Source organism: Dromaius novaehollandiae, chromosome 3, assembly GCF_036370855.1.
Source record: "Dromaius novaehollandiae isolate bDroNov1 chromosome 3, bDroNov1.hap1, whole genome shotgun sequence".
NCBI classification, from domain to species: Eukaryota; Metazoa; Chordata; class Aves; order Casuariiformes; family Dromaiidae; genus Dromaius; species Dromaius novaehollandiae.
The window spans coordinates 10,693,127-10,719,585 of NC_088100.1; the positions used below are offsets into that span (position 1 = coordinate 10,693,127).

At 36.8% G+C, this 26,459-nt stretch overlaps 1 protein-coding gene across 2 annotated transcripts in view; it reads left to right on the plus strand.

Annotated features, from left to right (window-relative positions):
* Positions 1–26,459, plus strand: part of LDAH (lipid droplet associated hydrolase) — a 122,721-nt gene that overhangs the window by 46,211 nt on the left and 50,051 nt on the right. For both annotated transcript variants that reach the window (XM_064508361.1, XM_064508360.1), the window contains exon 4: positions 9,636–9,805. In XM_064508361.1, coding sequence (XP_064364431.1) covers positions 9,636–9,805 — 170 coding nt within the window. The remainder of the gene's footprint in view (positions 1–9,635; positions 9,806–26,459) is intronic.

Genomic DNA, 26,459 nt, shown 5'->3' on the forward strand with positions numbered 1-26,459 from the left:
CAAGGTACTGTGTGCGTGGTTCCCTTCCGGAATCATACACTACATGCCTCAGGCTGGTGGTGCAAGATAATTTAAATACCAGTGAAACACATGTGCCTTCGTGAAACTGGGTGTTACTATTTCGGACCATACGTGAAATGAGTATTCCTAAGAGAAAATCTTTTTATTGACTTCATTTTGTCAACCACCATGTTTTCAAGTATATGAGCTCTGCTTTCTATCATTGTCCATGAAGTCTATGCCACTGCAAGGCAGTAGCCTTCATTGCTTTCTTCCAAATCTCTCTTTTTACCTTTTTTTTTCTGCAATGCCTAAGAAGTGCACTTCACTTCAGCAGCTGGGACCTTGTTGTGTTGATGGTTGTTGTCTTGGCATGTCTTTGCTGCAGAGTTGTCCTGGAAAGTCCAGAGGTCTAAACGCCCCAAAAAGGGCAGTGTGTTCAGCGGTTCCCAATATGTTGGTATCACTGTTTTGTTTTGTACCTGTTTGCCTGTATGGAGTCCTTACTATTTCAGGCTCTATTTGGTGATTCTTCTGTAATCAACTTTGGTAGAGCTAGTTTTGTGGTAGAGTTTATTTTGGAATTACTGAAAGAGGGAGAATTGCTGGAAGATTTTGAAGGACTATCAGCACCAAAATTATTTGTTTTCTAATATTTTGCAAGTGTAGACATGCAAACCCAGACTTGACTTCAAAACTGGGTAAAAGTTTACCTTGGTAAAACCCAGAAAAAAGCCTAGCTTATGGTAAAGTCAGAAGATAATGTTGTTTTCTTGTGCTCCTTCTTGTCATAAGCAGTCTTTAGTAGTCCAAGTTGCATGCTGCTGTCAAAAGAGTGCTGCTTTGGAGCAGCCTGGAAGTAAGGAAGGTGTGAGATAAATAAAATCATGAGTTTTATACTCCTGTACCTATATTTTTAGATATATCTTGCTATGGTAGTCTGCCTTAGCAAGGAAGTCCCTTCTGGTCTTGTTTATGTGGGCAAGTGATGAAGGGAATTCACAGAATTCACTAGAATTAAGAATATCCAGAAAACAAGAAACTTGCAGGAACAACCAGCTTTTGATTGGCTTGGACCTTTTAGCTTTCGCTCCTGGAGGTGATTCTACAATGGAAATTTAGATCTCCTTCTCAACAGTGATTGTTCTTCAACCCCTCCCCAGCCAAATTTTTTCTTTATTATTGCTTTGTGTTACTTTGCTTTTTGTTATGTTATTTTAATTGAAATTTTTTGTAACTTCTACCTTCTGTAATCATAGAACTTATTTACTGTAAAATGCAATCATCCAGATATGGTAAAATTTTCTACCTGTGTTATGTAAAACACCCACATTAGGTTTACTTTATGCATATTAAAGTGATTATGCTGCATATAGGTTGGCTTAGAACTGCACCATAAAATCACAATCTAATGGTGCTTGCCTTGCCATAATTGGGCACAACTGCAAAATTTTATCTCAAAGCTTGTACTGTTATCTTACCATACCTTGTTAGTAGTTGCCCAAATCTATTAGTAGGAAGCAAGATTGGGAAGGCGGAATAAAAGTAGGTCTCTCTCAGAGGTCTTGATTTAATAAGTTCAGTGTGCTCTTGTATGTTTTTAATCAACAATTGTTTTTTAGTATTTGTCATGTTTATTAGTTCATTCTGTCAGGTTATGCCAGTAATGATTTAATTATAATACAGCTTCCTTTGAAAAACAGATTAGGTGTTAAATAAGTGTCTCAGAAATAGGAACATATATAGCAAAGGAAATCAGTAGTTTAATTTGTAAATTAAGGTCCTGTGTTAGTTTTCTAATAAAGAAAATAATGCATATGACCACTTCAGTTTCTTGAGTAAATGGTAATTTATTTGTGGAGGATACCTTTACACAAAGTAATTACTCCAATAAACACTAATGAGTGCTGTGTTTATCTTAAAAGTTGCATGAACAGTTCCTGAGGGTACCAGGGCCAGTTAAGGTCTAAGGGTTAATCTAAAACACAATGCTTTAAGACCTGGTTCCTGGTGTCAGTAGGAGTTCTTCAGTATTTATTGAACATTCTTTCGTGGTTTCCATCCCATTACTTTGGCATTTCATCGCTTGCTGATACAAATTATCCAGGGCTCAATAATCAAATCAAAGTTTGGGTGAAACATTTAGGCTTCAAGCAATATGTCTTTAGGGGCTATATCTTCTGAAAGATTTACCTATCTTAGACATGCAAACCTGAAAGCTCAGTTTTTAATTTTACAGTTCTATTTAAACATTTTCTTTTGGCATCATTTGGTGATATGGAATTACTGTGCTTTGCCATAGAACAAAAACAAATGGGTTATTTAATTTATAGAATTAAACTTCTGACTCTGCAATCCATTTTATCAGGTGTTCCTTTTAAGTAATTTAAGGCTGCTTTCTGCCTGCTGCTGTGTGAAAGCAGATTAAACTTTCCACAGATTGCCTCATATACAGTATTTACTCAATCACAACTGCTGCTTCTCCTGCCAGTGCTGTATGTAGGTAGAGTGGAAAGAGGAGGTCGGACATAAAGTCTAAAACACTTGGCCGTATATGCTGGATGCACTTATGGTCTTTGCTGAGGGCATGACCTTGGATTAGCTCTCCTGAACTATTCAGTTGGCCTTAGTCCGTATCTTGTGCCTTACCCACTCCCCCCCCACACACACACACTTCGATAGCATCACTGACCTTTCAGTACCTTCCCTAATTTTACTTTATTTCCTTTTGATACTTTTTTGTGATGTCATTAGATTTTCATCTATTAAAACTTGTTTCTTTCCTCACTGTTAGCATAAAGGAGTATGGTGATGTATCATGCAGCTGAGATGAGTGGCATATTGAGAGGAAGAGGTGAGTCTCTTTCCAGTTCCCTGGTTCAGTCTCCAGATACTTAGTTGTCTTTATCTTGTACAGGATTCAGTTCCAGAAATTCCTGACCCTGAGATTTGTATGCTGGGTTCATTAGAGTTTGTCCTTTGATATGCTGGCACTACCTCCTCAGAATAAATGACTTAGCGAAGGACAAGATACAGCACGGGTAGGTTAGGGGTTTTTTATTCCTTCCTTCATGGCATATAATTACAAGTCACCTTTTCACACAGATCATGATGCCAAATTCATTGTCACTGTTCACATTTTTTGATACTGTCAGCTTCATGTCACAAGGTCGTATACAACATTTTCCTCCTGGAATGGGGATTTTTCTCTTTGCTTCCTTTGTTGTAGACCACAAATCCAGAAGAGCCTAGTTCCAGATCTTGGAACCTTGTCTTGGCTGAGCCATGAATCTTGTGAGTACTTACAAGAATCCATGAAGGTTTATCTGCCTCTAAGTAATAAAGAAGCTACTTGGCTTTATTCAAGACAGGCAATGTCTCATTCCTGTGATTTGCAATGTATTAAGAGTCTAGCTAGCAATACCATTGTGGCATATGGGTTCCGTGGTCACAGGCTACATGCCTTTTTAAATATAGTATGTCCCCAGAAGCAAAGAAAAAGGCTTTTTCTCAGGAGTCTCCTGTTGTCTCACCCAACTACTTGCCAGTATTCATTGAAACTTTAGCATGTGTCTTTCTCACTCATCCTTTCTATTAGGGGTTTGTTGTCCCATCTGGGCCATTTCGAGATGTCTTCGGATGTTGTTTCTGAGCAAGATACGGAGACTTACGGTCACCCTCAACAGTCCAGTGCAGAAATTCTCACGATCATCTCACTCTGTGATCAGCATCCTGCATCTGCATAGCTTGTGATAACTGTTAGTGGTACCATTTAGAAACTTAGACTCATATAGAAATCTTTTGTCTGTTGTCCTCTTACTGTGCTCAGGGCAAGGGTTCCAGATGTATACCTGTACACCTTGATATTTTAGCTTGTTTCTTGTCCCTCCTTTTCCATCAAAATAAGGATTTTGATATCTGTCTGTCTTTTCTTTTTTTTTTTTTTTTTTTTTTTTTGAAATAGAGATCTTGACAATCCTAAAGTTTCCTAAGAGGGCAGAAGTATTTAACAACTGAGCTTATTTGTCTGTTCTCTTGGAAAAGATAATGGGTAATTACTATACCTCCATAAAGTTCATTATGGCCAAGGCCGAATTAACTCTGACTTATGTGCTATGTAGTTATTCTCAGTATAGGTACCAAATATCCTACAGCAACATGACTCTTCTTCTTCTTCTTCTTTTTTTTTTTTTTTTGTGTTTATCCTCTAGTATTTTGTTAATGAGATGAAGATAGCCATGGAGATCCTGTTGTTAGAGGGTACTAACCCATTCAGTCGAAAAACAGATGAGACTGCCTTAAATTCACAGCTTTGTGCATGTGCTTTGGCAGTGGTTAAACCTAAACCAAGAAGCCAGGGAAGGGAGAGATTAATCTCCACTTTCAGTTCCTGTGCATCAGGACATTAATATTATGTTCAGAGAATTTTTGTTCCTTGCTCCTAAGGTGTTAAAACCCCAACACATAGACATTGTTTCAACTAATGTCACATCTCCAGTTCTGGTGAAGTTGTGGCATCATGGATATCCAGATAAGACCCTTGAGACATTTTTTTCTGTCTGTGCACCTCTTCCCATCTGTCTTTGACCTTCCTTTTCTCATCTTTTGAAAATCATTAGCTTTCAGTAGCATCTGATTCCCTATTTCCTTCAATAAGCAGGTTATTAAAATGTCTAGTCATGATAATACCATCCAGTTTTACCTCTGTGCTTCTCTCTGGCCTCTTTTTTTGCCCTAATCCTTCTCTCCATAAAAAACAACCTTACAAACAATCTTCTTGGCACTTTACCACAGTTTTGTCTGTAATCACGGCTCATTTCAAGAGAAGGAAGTGGGTGGCCTTTACATTTATTTATACAATTGGCTGTTAAGGGACTCCTCAGGTACCCTGTTCATTTAACATCCTGAAGATAACATTTCAGGACCTTTGATTCATTAGGGGTTTCATGATGTTTTGGGACAAGTCCGCTCCTAATCTGAATTTATTGTTTTAGACTTTCTTTTCCAGGGCTAGTTTGCTTCAAAGATTCCACTAGTGGCAAAGGGAAATCAGTCAAACATCTTTTTTTCCTCTCTCTGGATAGGTTAAATAATTTTTGGAAAGAGCAACACAACTGTACTATTCTCAGTGCAGTTTATGTACATCTAACTGAGCTCCTAGCCTCTCCAGAAAACACTGTAAAGCCTCTAAAGCGGCTTCTGATTCTTCCTTAATGTATACATTAAGTTATATAAATTTTATAATTTATAGCGTATAACTTTTTAATGTTATATTATTGTGTTATATACTTTGAATATAGTATATATTCAAACATGTCACATTTTTGTTTCCTTTTATAACATGATGATATGATCTTTTGATACCTTTCAAAGTACTGTATTTTCTCCTAACTCAAGAACACTCTGTAGCATCTGTATTCTGCTAGAACAGATTTTTTAACTGATTGCATACATGTATGACCATAAGGGATGCACTTCGTGGAAGCCAGGCTGTTGCACTGTAATGATGATGCACTGTGATAAGAGAAGCACTGGGCTGTCTTCAGAACCTGATGTAAATCCTACCATTTTGATGCCTGTTTTCCCATACAGTTATCATCCATTCTGTTTAATTTGTTTTTCTTTTCTGCTCCATAGCTCGAAAGATGCTTGGTCTTCTTCCTTTACTTAAAAAGTAAAACAAAACTATCTTGTGCATTAATTGTTCATGACTAATCTGTAGGCCTTGTAGTATTCCTGTATAAAGGAGTGTACAAGTGCGTGTCCTGGGACAGACTACTTTTCTGTAACAAATGCACAAGTGTGTCTATGTATTGAGCTTAAATGTTCAGTCATCCACTGAGAGCAGGGTAGCTGGACACACAAGCATTCTTTTGTGAAACTGGGGAAGGACAAAGGCGTGCAGAAATTAGATGCACAAATTTAAGTAGTGTTGGCAAATCTGGCCCCCCAGTATCTTTTTGAATCATCCGGTCAAAAGGAATCTATGATTTTTGTAGAATTTTAATGAAAGGCTAAGTCTTCCTCAGTCTAATGTCTGCTCATAGCTGATGTTCTTTCTTTTCTGCCTAAAATTTCAGTTGCATACATATCAAAAACAAACAAATTTCTCTGTTATTCCCCTGAAAACCAGGGTCATCTTTCCTAGCAAGATTAACATGTCGACTAATCTTAGAGCAAACACTTTATTTTAATCTATCATTGTTTTCTGACTGTGGGTTTAGCAGAGGTCAGAAAAAGAGATTCATTAAAGTGATTGCACATTTGTTTTTCTGAAAGCACATCAGAAGATTAATGCTTTGCCAAAGAAAATACAGAAATACAGTATTTCTTTTAATAGACTTCAGTTAAATAGAGCCTTAAAATCACATGCCTGGGCCCAGATGGGGTGTTTGCAGCATAAGCTACAGCTCGTATAATTTCCACTATCTGAAAACTGCTTAAATGAGCTCTATTTCAGCTATGCCATTTATTCCACACCTGAGGTGGAGTAACTCACCCTCTGCTCCCTTCTCTGATGTAGAGCCATTGGAGAGCTAACTGCCAGTGTGTTTGTGCAAGTCTATTTGCTTATATAAAGATCTCATTTAAGCTCCTCCACCCAAGAAATTCATGTTGATTTTGGACAATCCCTGGACGATTTTATTTCATAAAATAAATAAATAAATCTTTCAAACCTGTGACACAGCCCTGCTCTCACATATTTTGGACTATTATAAGCGTAACATTTGTGTTGGGGAGACATGAACTGACATGAGACATGGGTGATTTTATATTTGTCCAGAAATAAGATAGAATATGTATTTCTATATAGAGTTAGGTGACATAGGTGTTTCGCTTGACTAAAGAGTGCTGGATCAGTCTGTGATGAACAGAAAGTGTGCGGATCCCCAAACGCTCCACCGCTTGCTTATCTTCCAGTGTGGCTTTTCCAGAAGTATAACCAAAATGATTTGATTTGGCATCATACCAGCATTTGAGAAGGAAAGGAAAAGGTGCATTAAACTGTTGAAACAATTCTCTTGGGTCAGCATTGGCTGTCAGGAATCGCTTTCAACGTAAGAGAGATTGTATGTGTATGTAAAATAGGCCAATAGACTTGGGAATCTAAATAACTAACCATCTTACGCACAGTCCTGTTCAGCACTGTGCTTTGGCCCAATGCAGTAAAACTGGTCTCTGTAATAATAATCAGTCATAACCATGGCCCAATGCAGTAAAACTGGTCTCTGTAATAATAATCAATCATAACCAAACTGGCTGTTAAAAAAACATTTCTTGCAAACTCTTTTCTCGCTAGAGATGACAATGCCTGAGAAATAAAGTATGGAAATGATAGCAGATATTTACAAAGGAAAATTGATCTGCTCAGCACAATATATGATAACATACATATGCTCAACATGGCATACCCTGTCACTTGTTGCTGTATCCACTGGGTCATCGTATTTCTAGTATTCTTTGTTTTATGTGGGTTATATATATCCTTAATTACACTTGTGATTTAGACAGCCCACTCCTGCATGACGTTAAACTGCTGTACAAATAAATAAAATATAGGAACGACAGCTTTTACTAAAAATAGAAACTAAGATTAAAAACAATGTTTTGGCCTTAGGCCCTTATTTGGGATTTTGGAAAACAGAACAAGCTTTTTTGTTTTCCATTACCTGTAGAAAGCCTAATAGGCAAAATATTACTTCTCATCTCATTTTGCATTCCTTGAGTGTGTTTTAATAAACCCCTTTTTCATTTAAACTAAACTACTGTAAATTACACTGGAATATGATCATCAGTGTTTTTAGTAGAAATATTAGTTTGGTTGAAAAAAACCTTTTGTTGTGACCTCTGTGATAATTGCTTAAGGTTCAGAAAAAAAAGCATCAGAACACATTCTTTAGCCATTGTTTTGCTTCAAAACATTTTATTTTCTACAGATGATCAAAAAGGTAATATTTTGTCAGCCCACTTAGACTGCCATTTAATATTCTTGCCGTTATATTCTTGATAACTTCGGTACCTTAATAATTTTAGCGTGTGAAGTTACTGACCCATTGCTATCAAATTTGCTACCTGTATGTTAAAAGACTAGGTAGCATTAATAACTTGATGAAATAGGTTCATAGTTAAAGGGAGAAAGGCTCCTTTTAGCACTTTCTCCAAGCAGATGCAAAACCAACTCTACCTAAAATAGGCCTACATTGCTAGCTAACTTTCCCCTACAGTAGTTTTTGAATGCCTTTCAGTCTCCTTAAATGTATCTTTACAGTATCTCTGCCTGATGGTACTTTCTTTCACCTCTCTCTTTCAGACAGGGAACTGATGCACAGGACCTCAAAAGAAGCTGAGGAGGAAGTTAAGCACATAATACTTGGTGGGCCAGTTAGGGCTGTGTGTGTGCTACCCCCATTAGCTGTTCTTGAGCTGTTAAGGTGGGTGGCTTTTGCCAGGAAGCTACATGCCATCTGTAGGACCAGAGCTCAGTGGTGGGCCAGTCCCCATCAGATGTCTGAATCTTGTTGCTGGGAGATTTGGCTCATTCCAGACTAAAGCTGCATTGCAAGTGATCATGTAAGGAGTGTAGCAGATTAGGGGTTTAAGTTCGACTATGAAAATGAACCCTGAGGTGATAGTATGGATTTAAGAGACCAAGTGATATTAGTACCAGTACCTTTCTCTTAAATAAGCTATAGGAATATATTGCTTTGTGCTTGCTGTCTCTCTTCTTTCATTCTTTTTTTCAGTATTTCTTCTTGCAGTCTTTTCCATATGGTGATCTAGCTTAAAAAGGAGGAATGGCATATCCTTAGTATAGCTTTTAGTTTAGTTGATAGAGCACTTTCTTAGGAGATGAAAGAGGAACTCTTACATCAAGGAACTTCAGAGCAATGTCACCCACTTAATGAGCTAAAGGTGCCCGAGTTCTCCATAAGTTGTGCTTCAGTCACCCAATTGTCCTTGTCTTATTGGTTGGCCAGGGAGAGAGTAGTGAGGTTCTCATCATAAATTATTTGCCCAAGTTTCTTTAGGAGGTCCCTGGCAAAACAGGAGCGAGGTTGCACAGTAACTTGGAACCCTGAAGCTCTAACCTGATCTTGCCCTTTATGCTAGTGCTCCATATTGACACATCTGGTCTTCATATTTTTCCTCACTCTATGGAAGTTTTGTGTGTGTCTGTATTTTAAGACAAGAAATTTTGGATATATGAAGGTCCTTAGTGCACAAGGACATAGGTAATAGTTTGCCTTGAACGAAGGGTCTCTTGTTCCTGTGTAACATTGCTGGTCCTGATCTTGCAAGGTTAAGTTGCCTCTTTAAAAGAGGTTGGAGTGGTTTAAATGCCTTGAGTTTGGTTTTGTACTGAATAAAAACATGATGCTAGATGATGTGCTTGCTGTCAAGCTCCATGTGTTTCTGTATCTTTCCCTGCTTCCCCAGGTAAGTGTAAGGCTTCACATCCTGAACAGGTGATTCATAAGTCTGTGTTTACCAGTGGTGCTAACATAAAATTAAAATGTTTAGATCTTTATTTATTTATTTATTTATTCTGGAGTTTTCCAAAAAAGTGAAGAAAAAATGAGGCACTTGAAATTTCTAATATTAAAACAAAGGACCTTTTTTTGTTGTTGTTTCAGACACAGATATTAAGGAGCTAGAGGATGTTTTTGGACTTAATGGACAAGTAGAGCATAAGCTGAACTTCCTCAAAAAGAATGTGTCAAAAGATATAAAGCTGGTACTGATTGCTCATTCTATTGGTTGCTACATCACACTGGAGATGATGAAGCGAGCATCAGGACTTCAGGTACATCAACCTTACAGCCTGAAAGTTGCATTAATAGTGAAGCAGAGTATGTGCTTAGCCTGTGGGTAATGCCATGTCTTTCCTGTGGAAGCTATATTCTGCTATACACAAACTTTTAGTCCCAGTTCTCATTGAAGTAAAATAGAAAAACATTAATGACTAATGCTAATAAAATATATAAAAGTTGTTTGGTGTAAAGTAAAGTTCTTTTGTTGAATTTGGACCTCCAAATGCCATTGTAATATATAAGATTAATAATGGTGATGAATATATTTAAGACTTTCTTATTGTCTTCTCATCTTTAAATAATTTGTGAACAGATCACTAGATATTTGGTAATTATATTATGTTATTACACCAAAAGTTAAGACTGGTTATGATTTTAATAACATCTTCTTACCTCAGGGCAAGCAGATTATTAACTATACATGGGGAAATATATGGAAAAGAGTAGTGGTACAGATTGTGATGAGTAGTACTATAAAGGATATTGTTTTTAAAATTTAATACATATGCGTATATCCTTGCTTCTGCAGATCAGCCTTGGTTTGTGTAATTTGAAGAGAATGGGAGGTGTTATTGCATGTTCTTGTGATTGTGCATCAACATTTTTCTTTTCCCGTACGAAGCCATATGAAGGCTGAGGCAGGACGGTGTCCTTGCAACTCTGGAAATAACCACCAAACTCCTCGTGCTCTGTAATAATTCACTCTAGTAGTGGATGATGAATGAAGAATATTGAATTGTTGTTATTTTCTATTCCCTCTTCCTAAATCACTGCCCCTTCTGTTACATTATACAGTCTTCGGTGGAAGGAAGTACGGTGTTAGTGTGAGGTCTGCATTTAATATATCCCTGAGTAGGTTCTTCCACTTCTTCATAACCATTTCCATTGCCCATCTAAATTTTTCTTTCTTTTAAAGGAAACAGCAACTAAAAAGTGAAACACGAGGTTAACCTGATATATTACCATAGGCTTATTTCATTTTGTGATTATAAACCAGGGCCTTTTTGAGAGAGCTTTTATTACTGCTTTATCTTTTCAATACAGAAGGTTCTAGAAAACATCATATGCAGTAATTTGTCCAAAAATATCAACTGTTCTTTGGTCAACATCCTTACAATCTTTTTTACACAAAAGGTTTTATCTGCTTTCAATTAATCTATGACTTGTTCTGTAATTTTTTTTACACCTGGTTCACTTGCTGCTGGCAGCATGATATTTATCTGTGTGTTGAAATTTAGGTATCTTTGGGACAGGCTTAAACTGCATGGTGCACTGTGCGCATGAAGTTACCATATGACACGCTACATTTAAGATGCATTTAACAATAGAAAATATTTGTGCAAGCCAGAGTGTTGTGCAACCTTTGTCCCTTTGCCAAAAATAAGTTAACTGTTAGGCTTTATAACATATGAAGTGTGATAATAAGAAACTTGTGTTTCCATCCCTCCCTTTATTTTTACTGGAATATTTGATTCCCACAAGATTTTGAGCACATATGTGTATTTTAGTAGCTAGATCATTTGATTTTATTTTTGTGTAGTTCTTACGTGATTTTTTTTATTATATGAGTTTTGGTTTTGGTTTTAAATTCTCTGCTTTTAAGAGCCTGTCACTGCTTACAGTTTATTATTCTCAGCTAGGGGTTAATGTGATGTATTTATTGTTCAAATAATTCAGTAAACATTTATGTTTGGAGTGTATGTTTAACAGATCTGATTTTTGATACCCAGTTTAAAGCCCTGTAATAATCTAATGAAATACAGACTAGACTGTCCTTCTCATGAGCAGTGATGAAGGAACCTGATAAACTAGGCTCGCAGGCATGCAATGGAGAAAGTGCTATGCCCTCTTCTGTCCTTCTCGGTTGCTCTTCAGCCGTTGTTTCGAATGCAGCTATCTTCTATCTTCTGCAGGTTAATTACATTCTGCATTTTGTTTTGTTAAAGTTTGTTTGCTGCCTTTCTGTTAAATACTGCCTTATTCTTTTATTAGAAGAGAAATGAAACTGGAATTGCCAATATACCCCTGGGATAAATTCAATTTTAGACCTCGTCCCTATTTTCCTGATGACTCTTAGGGAGGCTTCTGTTAACAGTTTCCACGGGAGACGCCTTACAACAAACTTACTGTCTCATATTGCCACCTTTAATTAAGTCTAATTAGCAGAGAAGTGCCACATGGGGTTACCTGTATACTTTTAACTAACTGGGGCTACAGCAAGAGTTTTAATGCTGGCAAACAGCCAACTGCGCAGTTGAACTGTCGGACTAGTCCCTAAAATACTTTTGGCCCCAAAAAGGCAGCTGCTCCCAGACAACACCCTGGCATGGTCTGGGCTTGGCACCGTTCCCGAAGGTTCGTTTGGATGCAAACGGCCTGTTTGGAAAGGGGCAGATGTTATGAAGGGGGCCACGTGGACACAGGCCATCCCATGCCGTTCTGCTTAATCTTAGGACCAGAAAATAGTCCCTGGCCATTCTATTTGCTGGTATGGATGTAACCTCAGAGACTTCACAGTTACGGTGGTGGGTATGATATTCACTTCTTCGTGGGAAGTGAAGCATCCAGAGTTTGTCAGACCACTCTAAAATTTTCTCACTGGGAGACAGAAAAATGCAAAAAATACTCTTCAGCTTACTTGATACTTGTTCTTAACCTCATAATCTTTTTTTGTTATTTATTCAGCCGGTAGAACTAAGAAATGAAGCTAACTGACATAATGATTTTCTCAGTTTTTGGAGTTGGGGCCTAAATCATGAATAGGCCACATCGTCCAGGCACTGTCTTCCAAAATACGAATCCTTGCTTGGAGCCTTTCTGTGTTCATTGTTGGGGACACCACTAAGTATTTCCTAAAGTGCTCAGTTTGATCATTAATTTAATGAGAAGATTGGCATGTTACCTTGTTAATGAAATTCAGTATGTTACAGCATTCATTTGGGATGGTACTTTTGAAACACCAGCATCTTTGTGGGCATCCCAACTAACACCTGTTAATAAACCCATCATATGATGCAAGAATAGTTCTTCCTGTAAAACTCATTGACGAGTAAGAATGTAAAACCTCTGAGTTTAAGCAAATGACGTTTCTGTAATATGTGATTCAAAACCATGCATTGTACCTATGTCTCAGCAATACCAAAGAATACTGGATATTGCTAGAACTTGATTGATTTTAGACCTAATAGCTAACAACATGTGTGTTGGAATAGTTGTGTATAAGACAAGTTAACATCTTGGAAAGCCTACCACGTCATTTCTGTCCTTTGTTCTTTTGCATCTACCTTATTTCTCCTTCACCATGTTCTCTTTCACAAACATAATTCCTTTTGGTCTATACCTTTCCTGTGAGAAACGTGATGAGCATAACAAAATACCATAGTTCCCATTTAATGATTCCAGAAATGTATACAGTGGTATAACCATATATTCATGCTTTTTTCTTTTGGCTGTATACATACTGCATTCAGGTCTTTCTCTTGAGGAGCTACAGCTGTTTCAGGATTTGGTAATGTACGTGGCTTAGAAGGTTTTTTCAGTGTGTGTTATTCTTCATAAATCAGTAGACTTTCACCTGTCACGAGGTTGTCCACTAACCGAGATTTCCTGAGTTAAGCAAACATTTCTTCATTGCTAGCTAATCTGAATTATTTTATGCCATATAAAATGTTGGTGCTATTCATTCCCTTTTATAAATAAATTAAAGATGCCTAGGAGGGGTTACTGGGCATTTCTGTTAACCTTTTGCTGTACTAAAATTGTCTACTTGTCCCTGCTGTTGGTTTCTGTGTCCTTAACCAGTTTTTAATCCACGTGAAAATGTTTCTTTCACCCATTGTTAGTATTATTAATGGTCTCATGGGTTAAATGACCACAATGTGAGGCATCTTTTCAGAGCTGATTGAAGCATAAATGCATATTAAATATGTTATTTTAGGTGATGTCCTTATGTGTGCATGTAAGCTGTTTTTCTTTCTTCTTTTATACGTTCTTCAAAATATTTAGTAAAAAAAGAACTTTCCTCTATAAAACACTATTGCCAGTATTTCTGATATTAGTTTAAAAAAAAAAAGGTAGGAATATATTTTATAATTCTTTGTTAAATTTAGCTGATTCTAGAGTAGTATTTCTGTCCTGTCATTCCAAAGTTTCTGTTGTCGCATTGTTGATATATGGTCTTTCACTACCCTCCTTGCTCCCCTAAATCACACCTTTTGCTTTGACATATGTAGTCCTCATTTTCTGGTTTCATGCCTGAACCAAAAGACCATGTTCCATCTGTTGTGAACAGCTTGCTTAGAAGCATTAATAGCCTACAGATACACAACAGAATGACAGATGTGACAATCCTGTTAGCTTCCCCCCCTCCCCTTAATCTAAGAGTGTGCTTCTTCATGATTACCTGTAGCCCTTTGCAGCACATCTTAGCGGAAAGAGACGTCTCTGCACATGACCCTTCCGACAAAGATGTTGGTTGGGATATAAGGTTTCAGAAGCTCCCTACTCTTTGCCATCTCTTAGCCAGGTCATTTCTTCTTTTCAGGGTGTGCGAGAAATTACCTGTATGTATAAAGTCAGTTTGCTTTAAACTGTGATTTATTTAAACAGTAAAAATGACAGTAAAAGAAAATAGTTTGCATTGTGATGACATATCTTTGTATGCTATGTAAAATACAATAAATAATTATTCAGTTACAGAAGAAAGAAAAGAAAATATATAGACTATGTTTAAAAAAAATGTTGTTCGTGGTCATCCCTATGCAGCATCCCTCTTTCTCTCTTAACAGTGTTTAATGGTCTGTTCATGAATACTAATTTGAAATAAGACAGAAAGTGAAGTTTAAAGCAAAACAGCTATCGCTGCATAAGTCATGTAAAAACCTTTTGGTTCTGAACTGAATGTCTCGTTCTGATAGAGCTTGATCTGTTTTCAAAATATATTAAGGTAGTGATTTTAAATGTATCCTAGATTCACTCCGAATGAGAGTATTCAGATGTGGAGTTATTCTGTAGTATTTCCATGTGTAGATATTCTTTACTCGGGCTTTCATTTATCAAATTCCTTGGTCAAAATCAATTCTCTAAATTATCAAAGTTTTTCCGAAGTTTATTGGCAAAGATAATCCTTTTCAGTTAAAGTTCTCTGAAGACAAAAGCTTCAAGTAGATGTATTTTTTTTTTTTTCTAGAGATGTTAGTTCTCTTAAGAGCTGAGCTGGGCAAGGAGAGGTTGTTTTGCTGATACCGGCAAGTACATAATTTGCTATCATAGCAAAGATATCCCACCTGCTAAATGAGCTCTCTTCACGTCATTTTGGGTTGGTTAAAATAGTAACTTACCTGGGAGAGAGGGAAGAGAGTGTGTAAATGGTTTTGCAGTCATTTAAAATCTCACTTGGAGAAGTATAAAAATCTCTGCTACCTATATCTTTTATGCCGTGAATGGAGTTGCTTCTTTTGTGTCTGGTTGATACCTAGCTCCTTTCTGCTGAAGTACGCAGAAAATTCCCTCTAGCTTTAGTGAAAGTAGGATTGGGCCATAAGCAAGACAAGTATGTCAGAATTCCTCTGCCAAGTGATTTATTTTGATACAAAATTCACTCCAGTGACCCTTTTAGATTAATAATTTAGTTTCAATTGTTTTGAAAGCTTGATCATGAGTTTGGGAAACACTTTTTTTAATGACAGGAAAGAGAGAAGTCACTATAATTTTAAACAAAGGTCCACTACAAGAAAACAAAATTCTTTAGTATAGAATTACTGGAAATCCACAGAGACTGTTGAGATTAAAAGAGGGAGATTTATTAACAGTACAAGAACTGCTAGAACTATCCTTAAGCATGTCTGACTTTTGAGATGATAAGAAATGTTTTCAGCAGCATGAACAGATGAGGGAAAAGACTGCATGAAAGCCATGACATTTGTACAATCTCTATTTTGCTGAGATTCGTACCTGTATACATTAATAAAGACAGGTGCCATCATTACAGAAGACATGTTTTGGATGGACACTAATTTATCAGATTTGGAAGTCTTTAAAAGTTATAGTGCATTTTGGAAACAGAAAGGAAATGAAAATTGAAAAACACCTCAGATAAACCGAAGTATAAATTTTGATTCTTTTTTGAGAGTTTCATTTAGCATTTTATCATCTAATGCAAATATTGATGATCATTTACCTAAATTACCTCTCACGGTACTTTCAACAAACTCAGTTGATGTTGCTGCTGTCTTGGTCAGATCACTTCTGATGATCATCTGGCTGACAATTTTGAAGTTTAAAATATACTCACTGAACAAATGTATTTTTTTCCCAGCTTGCACTTTTTCTCTTACAAAAGTAATCTTGTCTTAAATCTTTTGAAGAGCACAGTGAGACTTCATAAAATCAGAAAAATAGCCAGAGGATTTATGAAGAGAGGTGGTGTGTACTCTCACATAGAGGAGTATGCTTTGTAGACCTGTGTGCCCATGTGTGTACAGTACAGTACAGTAGAAGTGTGAATAAATGTCCTTGGCTTGTGCAGCCTTGTTTTGATTTGTCTGCACTGGGAACTGCTTCTTCTTAGTTCGTTAATGGATTGCAGTGATGGATGGCATATGGATATGTGGTTATGTTTAGCAGTGGCAATCATGATCTGGAGAAGCAGAATGGAAATACAGTATTTTTTTATGAATTTTATGTTACTTGCATGCTTAAATGATAAAGCACAAAAAAACCCTAAAAGAAAATAAAATGGGGAAAAGACTTATGGTAACACAAACCCAATGGCAACAGGCACAAAATTATTACAGGGGGAAAAGAATACGAGGTTGTATTTAGCCTATCTTGCAAGGGAATTGGTACCCATTTCAAATAAATACACATCTTATGAAGAAAGCTGTGAATTGTTAGACTATAATGTAAAGGTAAACCAAGTGTGATATATTTTTCTTCTCCTTCAGTCTATCCATTCCAGCTAACTGAACTTTATGTTAAAAACAAGCAACCTAGTGTTAGGCTAATATACACCTATCTTCGGCGCATTGAGGGAGTAAAAAAAGAAGGAATCTAATACAGTTTTGCACAGATTTAGTCAGGAATCTAAGTTGCACTGTCTTCCTCGAGACACTTGTGTGCTAATTCAACTTTACGCATGTCTTAATCTGGTCACTGAACTGGACTCTTTCTATAACACATATTTTGGCAATTCTCTTCATCAGCTCTTGGTGAATAGCAGAGCTTTGGGAGCATATAAAAGGAGGCACAGGTGGTCTAAGCCACTGATTAGACTTAAGTTTGCTTTAGTTGACAGTGTACACATTGCAGGGGTTGCATAATCCACTTTGCAGCAGATGACAAAGTTCTGCAGAGTATCTTCTCTCAGTGAAGCCTCAGGCAATACCAGTAAATCTAGTAGAACAACCGAAAAAGCAAGCAACAGGAGCTTGGTGCCTATGCTAAGATTATGCAGGTCTGTCATTTGGAAAAAGCAAGAAATAACATAGATGATTTATTAAACTTGACCAAATAAAATAAATAAGATAGTATGTCTTTGAACCATCAAGGGAGTTTTTACAAAGATTTTTGGAGACATTTGAGGAAAAAAAAAAGAAATAAGGGAAAACAATCTTCATGTGAAAATCTAAGATAAATATAAAACCTTCTCTCTTTGGGGTGGGGTGGGGGTGCAAAGCAAAGAGCAAGAATGGGTGAGTCCATGGCAAACAAAGATTTGTTGGAGAGATACTAACTTTTGGCTGAGAGACACTCCTAAAAGCCCACCAGCCTGAGTTAAAAGCTCATCAAAACTTCAGACCCTTATCAGTGAAAGGTCAGTAACTATGTAACTGGGTTGAGAGCGTCAGCTCACCCAAGGGACCCCTAGCAACCATTATTTTCACTGGCCTCATGACAAACTCTGTAATCCTAATGGTCATATTCTTTTCTACCCCTCTCCGCCCAAAAAAAGCTTTAAAAAATGTAAACTCTAAAAAAATGCAGCAATCAACAGGCAGACAGGATTTTTTTACAAATCTCACCGGACACCACCTTTGTGAGTAGGAGCAGACATTGTCTTGATTGTCAGGTGCTGTGTGTAGGTCTGCCTCAAATTACTCTTTGCTTCACAGACAAAGAAAAAAAATTGCAATTTGGAGGACAAAAGAATGTGAATTGTCTCGCATATATGAAAAAAGTGTAGGATACTTGAAGTGACACATCTTCAAATGTAAAAATGCCTAAGGGCAAATTAAGGAGGCAAGTCTGTGTCTCTTGCTTTCACTGGGGACACGTATATGCATCTTTCTTTGTGATGAGAATACCATTTTTATAATGGAAAATTGGCTTTAAGGCCAAAGTGGCATGACCTATTGATTATTAACAAATAACTAAACCTATCAAGAATTTCCAAATAGTTTTCAGTCGTACTCTGTGAAGATAATGAACATTGCATTGTGTCTATCTGCTTTTTTGCTTTCATCTCTTAAGCAGAGAAAATGGGTTTTATTCATACATTGCGTGGTCTCTTAAACATGGTACCGACTTCTGAATCTTATGTTGACCAGATATGTTGTGGTCAGCAGGTTATAACTGCCTGCTAGTTAATATTAGATTTCTTTATTAGACATGCTTTAAAGTTGCTAAAAAAGAGAGAGAGAGATTGATTTACTATTTCAGTTTTGGCAAGCTAGATCAGAGGCTTTTAAAAAGAAAAAAAAAAAAAGGCATCTCCTTTTCATTTAGTCACGCACTTGGTTGCTCTTAGTGGGCTTGTCTTCTCTAAGTGGTTGTTTCCAGAGAGGACTACTGCATAGCTCCATCTACCTGCTTCTGGAGAAAAGAATTTTCAAGTTTTTGTCTTTTAATGTTCATTTTTTTAATATATGCTCTCAGGTTTTCTTCTTCCAGGATTCCAAAGAAAATTAAAATTGCTATCTGCTGCAATTGAAAGACTGGTTTGGCAAAAACCAGCTGCAGTATGTCTGTCCATTACTTAGCATATGAATATACGTTTCTGTTTAAAGTTGATCACATTTTTAAGAAATAGGATTCAGAGTCAATAATATCCTTGCTTTAGGGTTAACTCATTTAGGTCATAAGCCTGTGATTAGGAGGCCTGAGGAAAAAGGGAAAAATGAGGTCCCAGAAGTTTCTAAAGAAAATCATGTTTAGTTCATAGCGTTCACTTACACTTACAGCTTCTGTCACCTTCCTTAATGGGTTTGCTTTCCTGCTTAATTGAATATAGAAACAGTATGGTAACCAAGTTTTTTGTCTGTGGTGATTCAAAGTAGGGAAACATAAGAACACTAATTTTGATCTGAGGAGGCTCTTGAATTTTTAAAAAGCATTTGTGTTTATTTCGTTACTAATGAAACATCTGATTTCTTTTCAAATGTATGCAGTCAGAATTCAAATAAACCTATAAAAATTTTTTCTAGGAAGTTAAAAGACACTAAAGTAGCCAAATGTACAAACAGAAAAGGAATAAAAATAAACTGAAACCAGAATCTGTGATCATTCATCAAGAATCCAAAGTAAAACATGAGAATGAAGAGGAAATGAAGGACTAAAAATAAAAAGATGGCTATAATGGTAAATGACAGAATAACAGGATTTATTAAGTACTGTGGATTTTTACAGATTTGTTCATAAAACTTTGTTATTTTGCATCTCCAAAAATGTGGATTCATATTGTAATAGCTAAATTAAATGATTCTGTAAAAATGAGAGAATCATAAACACATAACATAACAAGAAGTGAATTTCAAAAACAATTAGGATTTATAGCTGATATTTTCAAAAGAGCTCAACACCCTTTTGAAAGCCAGATTTCCCAAAGAACTTTTTATGCTGGGTGGTGAGATCTTTTGAAATTCTGGCTGCAGATGTGTATGTGGGGAAATACTTGAAAGTGTTCCCAGCTTCTTTGAAGAGTTGGACCAACTCATCAAAATTCAGTATCAAGATATGTTGCACATACCTTGCACTTGTTTATCTTTACTCCTGCATTTAATATGCTGCTACAGAATGCAATAGCGCTAGAAATAGCAGTTTTCACACTAATTTAAAATTGAATAGAGAAAGGGGGAAAGCAGTCAATCAAGAATTGTTCTTGAAAGGAGCATGTGAAAGGGTTTTGTGGAGACCTTAAACACAGACTTTACAAACATGCAGGTAAACTCTGAGTGTGGCCAGTATCTCTAATAATCAGTGTCTGTTCCTAGAAGCTCTGTGTTAAACTGCAATTCCTCCTGCAGTCCTGAGCCGTTAACAAAGGACTTGGTTTGGGTCTTCTGGTTAGAAGAAATTGCATAGGGTGGAGATAGTGTTATAATTAAAAATATATCCTACTGTGCTGTACTGTTACTTCTTTTCATTCTTCACAGTTTACAGTGAAGTCTTGGGATGCTTGCTTTGAAAGCTAAAGAGAAAGTGGAAGGATATATTCATCTGCCTTAGCTTTTATATTTGTTCAGAAAATTGTGTCCTGTTTGAAGAGTTTATTGCAGGACTAAAAGGGATCAGAAACAATAATAAGCTTTATAGAAATCACTTATAAGATTTCTGAGCTTAGAATGCAACATTCACTGCATTTAGGGAAGTTCTAATATACTGTTGAATTAAGTTTAACTAAATACTAGATTCTTTCCTTAGCTGGTTAGTGATTTCTTCTATAACTGATTATTTTAGGGGATTTTTGCCAATGCCAAGATGGATTTTTTCAGATACCTGAGTATGTGTCAAATATCTATACACCTATGCTTAGAGAACTGAGTCAAGGCCCAGATTTCTGGGTTGGATCACCCTCTGTCCCCTTCTGAGTGAGGTTATGATTCATCTGCCTAAACAGAGGTCTGGTGCCATTGGAGACCTGCTGTGTTATCTGAGGCAGCCAAATCTGGCAGATGTGACAACAGAACCTGCAGGAGACCCATGCTCTGCTGGAGCAGCAGCTGGGGAGGCCAGGCAAGATGCCATAGGGTCTAAAATGACACTGGACCCAGACATTTTAACACAACTGAGTCCTGCCCCAGTTCTTCCTTGCCTCTAATGGGAGTTTAGCCACTCAGCACACATATGGACACTTACGTTGCAGATGCTTGAAGTAGGAGTCTCTGAAGCTGAGTCCAGCCCTTGTTTTTTACCCCTAGTTTCTCGAGCCCAGTCTTTCTCAAAGGATTAGAGGGAAAAAGTACAGTCTGGGACTGTGGTGACTGGATTTGTGCAGGAGGTGCGAATCAGTGGGGCTTTGAGCATAGACTCTGTAAGGGGAGTCTTCTGGGATTGCAGCTATGACACTATAGGAGTGGGTGAAGGAAAACAACCAAGTGGCTGGTGTTTCTTAGGAATGTGTTGCTAATGCATTATGTTTCTTTGAGATTCCTAGACATTTTTATCAATAAAAATAAGCAATAAATGGGGATCTTCTAATTGAAGTGCAATAAAGTCCACTTCCTTTTCCAGTAATTTCAGTCTATAAATATTTCAAATCTTGATTTCTATTGTTTGGATGCAAGTCTACTGAACCGTGACATTTTGAAAAAAAAGGTCATTGGAGTTTGCCTTTTTATGTGGAATTCAGTGTTAAATATACATTTAAGTGGAAATCCAGAAACCACGAATGTATTTAATAAACTTGTTACCTTTGGAGTCTTGTAAGAAAGTTCAATTAATGTTAATGAAAATGTGCTTCTAATAACTTAGTTGCAACATTTCTAGTCAGTGGAAAATTGTAAGAACAATTCACTCCATTTCAACTTCCAAAATGCAGAATAATTCTTTATAAGAAATAGAATTCACTCAGTCCTAAGTGTTCTTGAAAGTATTAGAGTGAATTTTTCCTCCTCTGGTGTGTTTTAAAGAGCCATATGACTACTGTAAGTGTATTTTACTGAAATGAAAAATACAAAATCCAGATCTGAATAAATATAATTTGAATTGTGACTTTTTAGTGGCAGCTGGCAGAGTTTTGACTTTTTATCTGGCATTGGCAATTGTAAGGTATTCTTCAAATTCATGTTCTCAGTTGCATTAAAACTCTTTCTACCTGCTGACCAGTTTTATTTGCATGATAAATTAGATATGGTATGTTTGCTCTCTTTAGCATATTCCTACCCATATGCCACTTGTCATAGTAATTAAGGCTAGGAGTAGTCTGTAGGTGAAGTAATGGAGTTTGAATTTTTCCCATATTATTTAAAATGCTTGCAGTTCTAGGAAAATCAATGGTGAGATAGAAGAAGTAATTGACTAAGAGAATTTCTTCCTACTTCCTCTCTCTTTTTCTCAGTGATACCATGGCAATACATTGAGGTGTACATTCTGTCTTGAGCCTCACGTATACCTTGTTTCTTTTTTTCTTTTGATGAAAATACAAAGCAGAAGGTTCTGCTTTCTGCTCTTTTTCTTCCCAATGTATAGTTCCTGGCTCAGCTGTACTGTTTTTCACTGATTTCACAGGTCAGGATTTGTTCTGCTTTTCTTACTCCATAGTGCATCATTAAATTATTCATTTAAAATGATAAGAATAGGAATGGAATTCTTCCAACTTCTTCCAACAGAAAATCTCAGTTCATCTTTCCTTATTTGTCTGCTATCCTTCCTAGCCAAGCAGAACTGTGGGTTTGGGGTGAATGCATGCTTTAGTGAGGCCTGACATCAGTATGTGGTGAAGTGTACCTCTTCAAAGTTTCTCATGTTCTCTAAAAAAAAGTCCAAAAATCTTGAGGGACTCCTGGAAAATTATGGTCTTCCTTTTTCATCAGCAGAGTGAGATTAAAATTGTGAGAGTGATTTCTCATTCATTTTGTTCATCCGCTTTTCCTTAAACTGAATACATTGTCACTGAGTTTTATTAGTAGGTGTTGCTCTATGCTGGTGACTGTGAAAACAGTTGGTTCAAGACAACAGAGGAACCAGTTCTTAATATTTTCATTATGTTGAGCCATCTCTCCATTATATACGTTAAGGGCACATTATTGGTTCATCGTAAGTGGTAAGTCTCCTAGATCAGGGTTCGTAAGGATTGAATTTACCGGTCCATGAACCGTTGGGGTACCTGCAGATGCAATGCAGTGATCTAGCGGGAGTGCTACGCTGAAAAAAATCCCACCCTGTATTTCCAGAATGAAAGTGGAAAGAATTTCTCCTGGAAAGTGGCAGCTGCTTTCTGACATACATGTAATGGGAGCAACTGAAAGCTTTATGGTGTGTAACTGTGACACTGCATTCCAACATAAGCTTCTCCCTGCCCTTCTTCCAACCAATAAACTATTCTTCCTCTCTTTTCACTCTCACCCCTCCTAATCTTCTTCTGTTTATATGCTTTAATCATAATAGCAACAAATCCATCCTTGCCGGTATTATCACACTGTTGCAAATTTTGGCTGTCTCCTTTGGCACTTCCCTTGTAGATGGAATGATACTGCCCACTTTGATGGGGCTTAATTCTGAATGTAAAATACTGCTCTGTCAATGAACATTTTCTCTCTTAAACTATTTTCAGTCCAACAATAAGATACAGATTTTTGGGAGAACTGTTTTCTCGTTATTACCTTAAACCATAAAAAGGCTTTTCCTTTTTTTTAAAAAAAAACATTTTGGGCAAGTCTTCAGTTACCCAAATATTTGTAGTACAGAGTAATTTGCATTTCAGTCCTGTGAGACTTGTAAATGTAATGAACAGTCTGTGTTTAATATTTTTAATATTTTTAATAATTCACAAATAGTTCAGTATGTAGAGCTGACCTGTAAAGAAGTATTTTGTAGTACCTGTAGAGTACAATTCTGAGTTCTCGTCTTTTGTATGTCTAGCAGAATTCTGGACTTTGTCTGGAAAAATTTGAGGAGTACTTTTTTTTGGAAAACAGCAGATTATTTTTTCCTGTGCCATGACCCATTTGTAAGATGTTGTAAGGATGATCTCTCTCTCTCTCCCGTTGCCATTGGACAGGTTTTAACATTATAAGACTGGTGTTATGAAAGGTACTGACAAACTTTTGAAAGGGATCTGCAAACAAGAAACCATGATATGATTGAAAGCCTGTTGATATGAAAGGTCTCAATTTACTTCTCAGTACAAGGTGATATTCTAGAACTACTGTGATAAGTGTGTTACAGCAGACTTGGTCTTCATCTATCTATTCTTTGAGAATAGATGACGGAAGCTTAGTCTCTAGAGCTGAGAAAATTGTGTCTTTCGTGAAATCTGCATTGACTGTAAACTTTTAACACATGATAAATAAATTCTTTAATGAGAATTTGTTTATGGGGCACAATTAAGCCTCATTACATTGATGGAAATTTTACCACTAGTTTCAACTGGGGCAAGATCACACATCCAGCCTTACCATAGGTGGGAACACATAGGACCAGAAGCATTCGGTAGTCTGTCAGCTATGCTGTACTCTCATTAGGGCTCATCTTTTCAGTTACTCTGCTGTAAGCAGCCGCACTGTTAGCAAAAGTAATTTCTTGCTATTAGCAGCTGAAGTTAGATAATACCAGTATTTCCAAGCTTCTTTCTTTCTTCCTACTGAAAGATGCATCCTGAGTTATTTTCATTCCATTCTAGATCTTCTGTAATTAAACTCTACAGAACAGCGTTCAGTATACTTTTAATAATACTACACAGATTCAAAGTTAATACTGTAGAAGCCTGATGCTGATTCACGTTTTAAAAGGACTCTTCATATGGCTGGTGCAATGAGTTGGGTCTCAGGATTCCAGTACAGAGGGCCCAGATTTATACCAAGTCAGTGAAAAGTGGCCTTAAAGCAGACATAAATTTAGTCACACCTTGGTGCAAATGACACTAAGGCCTACATACCTTAAGATGTAATCATTGTACGCAGTACTATACTCATCGTTACACTGAAGACTACAGTTTGAAATACAAATGCATTTAAAAAAATGCTGGTCCTTGAATATGTTTCCATCCAGGTGGAACTGCCAGAAAGCACCGGAGGCTTGAGGCATAAAAGACATACTTCAAATAAAATTGAATAATGTATGTTAAATAAAGAGGGTACCAGGACGTGGAAAACCTTATGATGGTTGTGGAGCATTTTAAAGAGATGAGAATATTGCCTGCTATTTATATCATCAGGTAGATTCTGAAAGGAAATAGTACCAAAATAAACTACAGTTTTGCACTCATTGGAAAAGTGTGTCTATTATATGTATTTGAACATAATGGGTCAAATTCAGATGTCGAAGGTGGTGTAGTAATTTATACTGTAATACTGGATATATTGAATGTAAGGGAGTATAAGTTAGTATCAATAATGCAGTGAAGAACTGGGAGAAAATATAAATTTAAAAGGGGTGTGGAACAGGTACATTAACTTTGAATTTTTAAGGCATCCTACTAATTATTTTTCTGCTAAATTCTTCTCTTTTTAGCACATAGAGTAGAACCTAAACTATGCTAGATACACAGCTGAATTAAGGAGAATCTCTCTCCTGCTGGCAAAAAGTTATCATCGACCTGTTGATTTATCTGGAACTGTGACATTTTCCATCAGCTGGAAAGATGAATTTGTCCAATTTTGAAGTCACTGAATAGCATCAGCTAATGGTTTAACATTAACTTGTACCTTAAATTTTTCCTGTCTACTTTTTCCAGGATAGCATGTAAAAGTACAGCACAGGTTAGCTGCCTACAAGGTACTGTGGTATATTCATTTCAGTTCTGTATTTCATTGCTAAGGAATAGCATAGTTATTCTTAGCTAGTGTTTGCATTGCAGCTGAAAGAATGCTTTAGGCTGACTTCTCCCAGAAATGGTGACGTACCTCAGGCAGAGAATATACCAGGGATACAATATGAAAGTTGTTCATGCTCCTTAAGTTTTTTCTAATAATATTTCTCAGATTAAATCATGAAAAGTTAGGAAAAGACTTGGCATAGTGAATCAGACTGTAGGGTGGGGAAAGGCAAAAATGGGTTTGTGTAATCTGTTATATTACATTTGACAACTTCAAAAGGAAGGTTCAAGAAATCTGATGGTTGGGAAAATCATGGGAAAAGCATACTCAGAAAGGAAGTTTTCCCCCTAAATCTCATTAACGGTTCCTGGTTCACATATGTCAACAAATGTGCCATTTACAAACAGTGATGTGGTCTAAGATCACTGAGGACAATGCTATCCATATAAATGTTTGATCTTTCCTTTAAAAAAAGAAAATCTTTAGCTGTCCCTGTATTTTATGACAGTTAATTTCACAAGTAGAAGACTGTGAAGTTGTGAAGATTGCGCATGACTTCACCAGACAAATATCAGTGTCCGATGTCTTTCCCTAGCCTGTCTCCTGAAGGAAGTTAATGCTGGTGGAATATTTGAAAACGATGTGTTTTGTGTTTTTCAGGAAGATTGCAGATGCATACAGTTTCTTAGAGAAATCTTCTAGGGAATGTTTAAGTATGGGTATAAGTATATGTATACTATTTCCTGAAGAAGCCATGCAGCTTGTATTTCAACATGTGTGTGTTGAAATAGACTTTGCTAAAAAACTTTTGCTGTATGGTTGTTTGAATTTATGTTACCCTGAATTGAGCCTGCTGTAATAATAGGTTCTCAGGACAAAATTCCCCAAAGTTATGAAGTCTCACTTCTGTAATTCGAAGCAGTGGAGACGTATCTGATATAAGTTAACCAGCTCC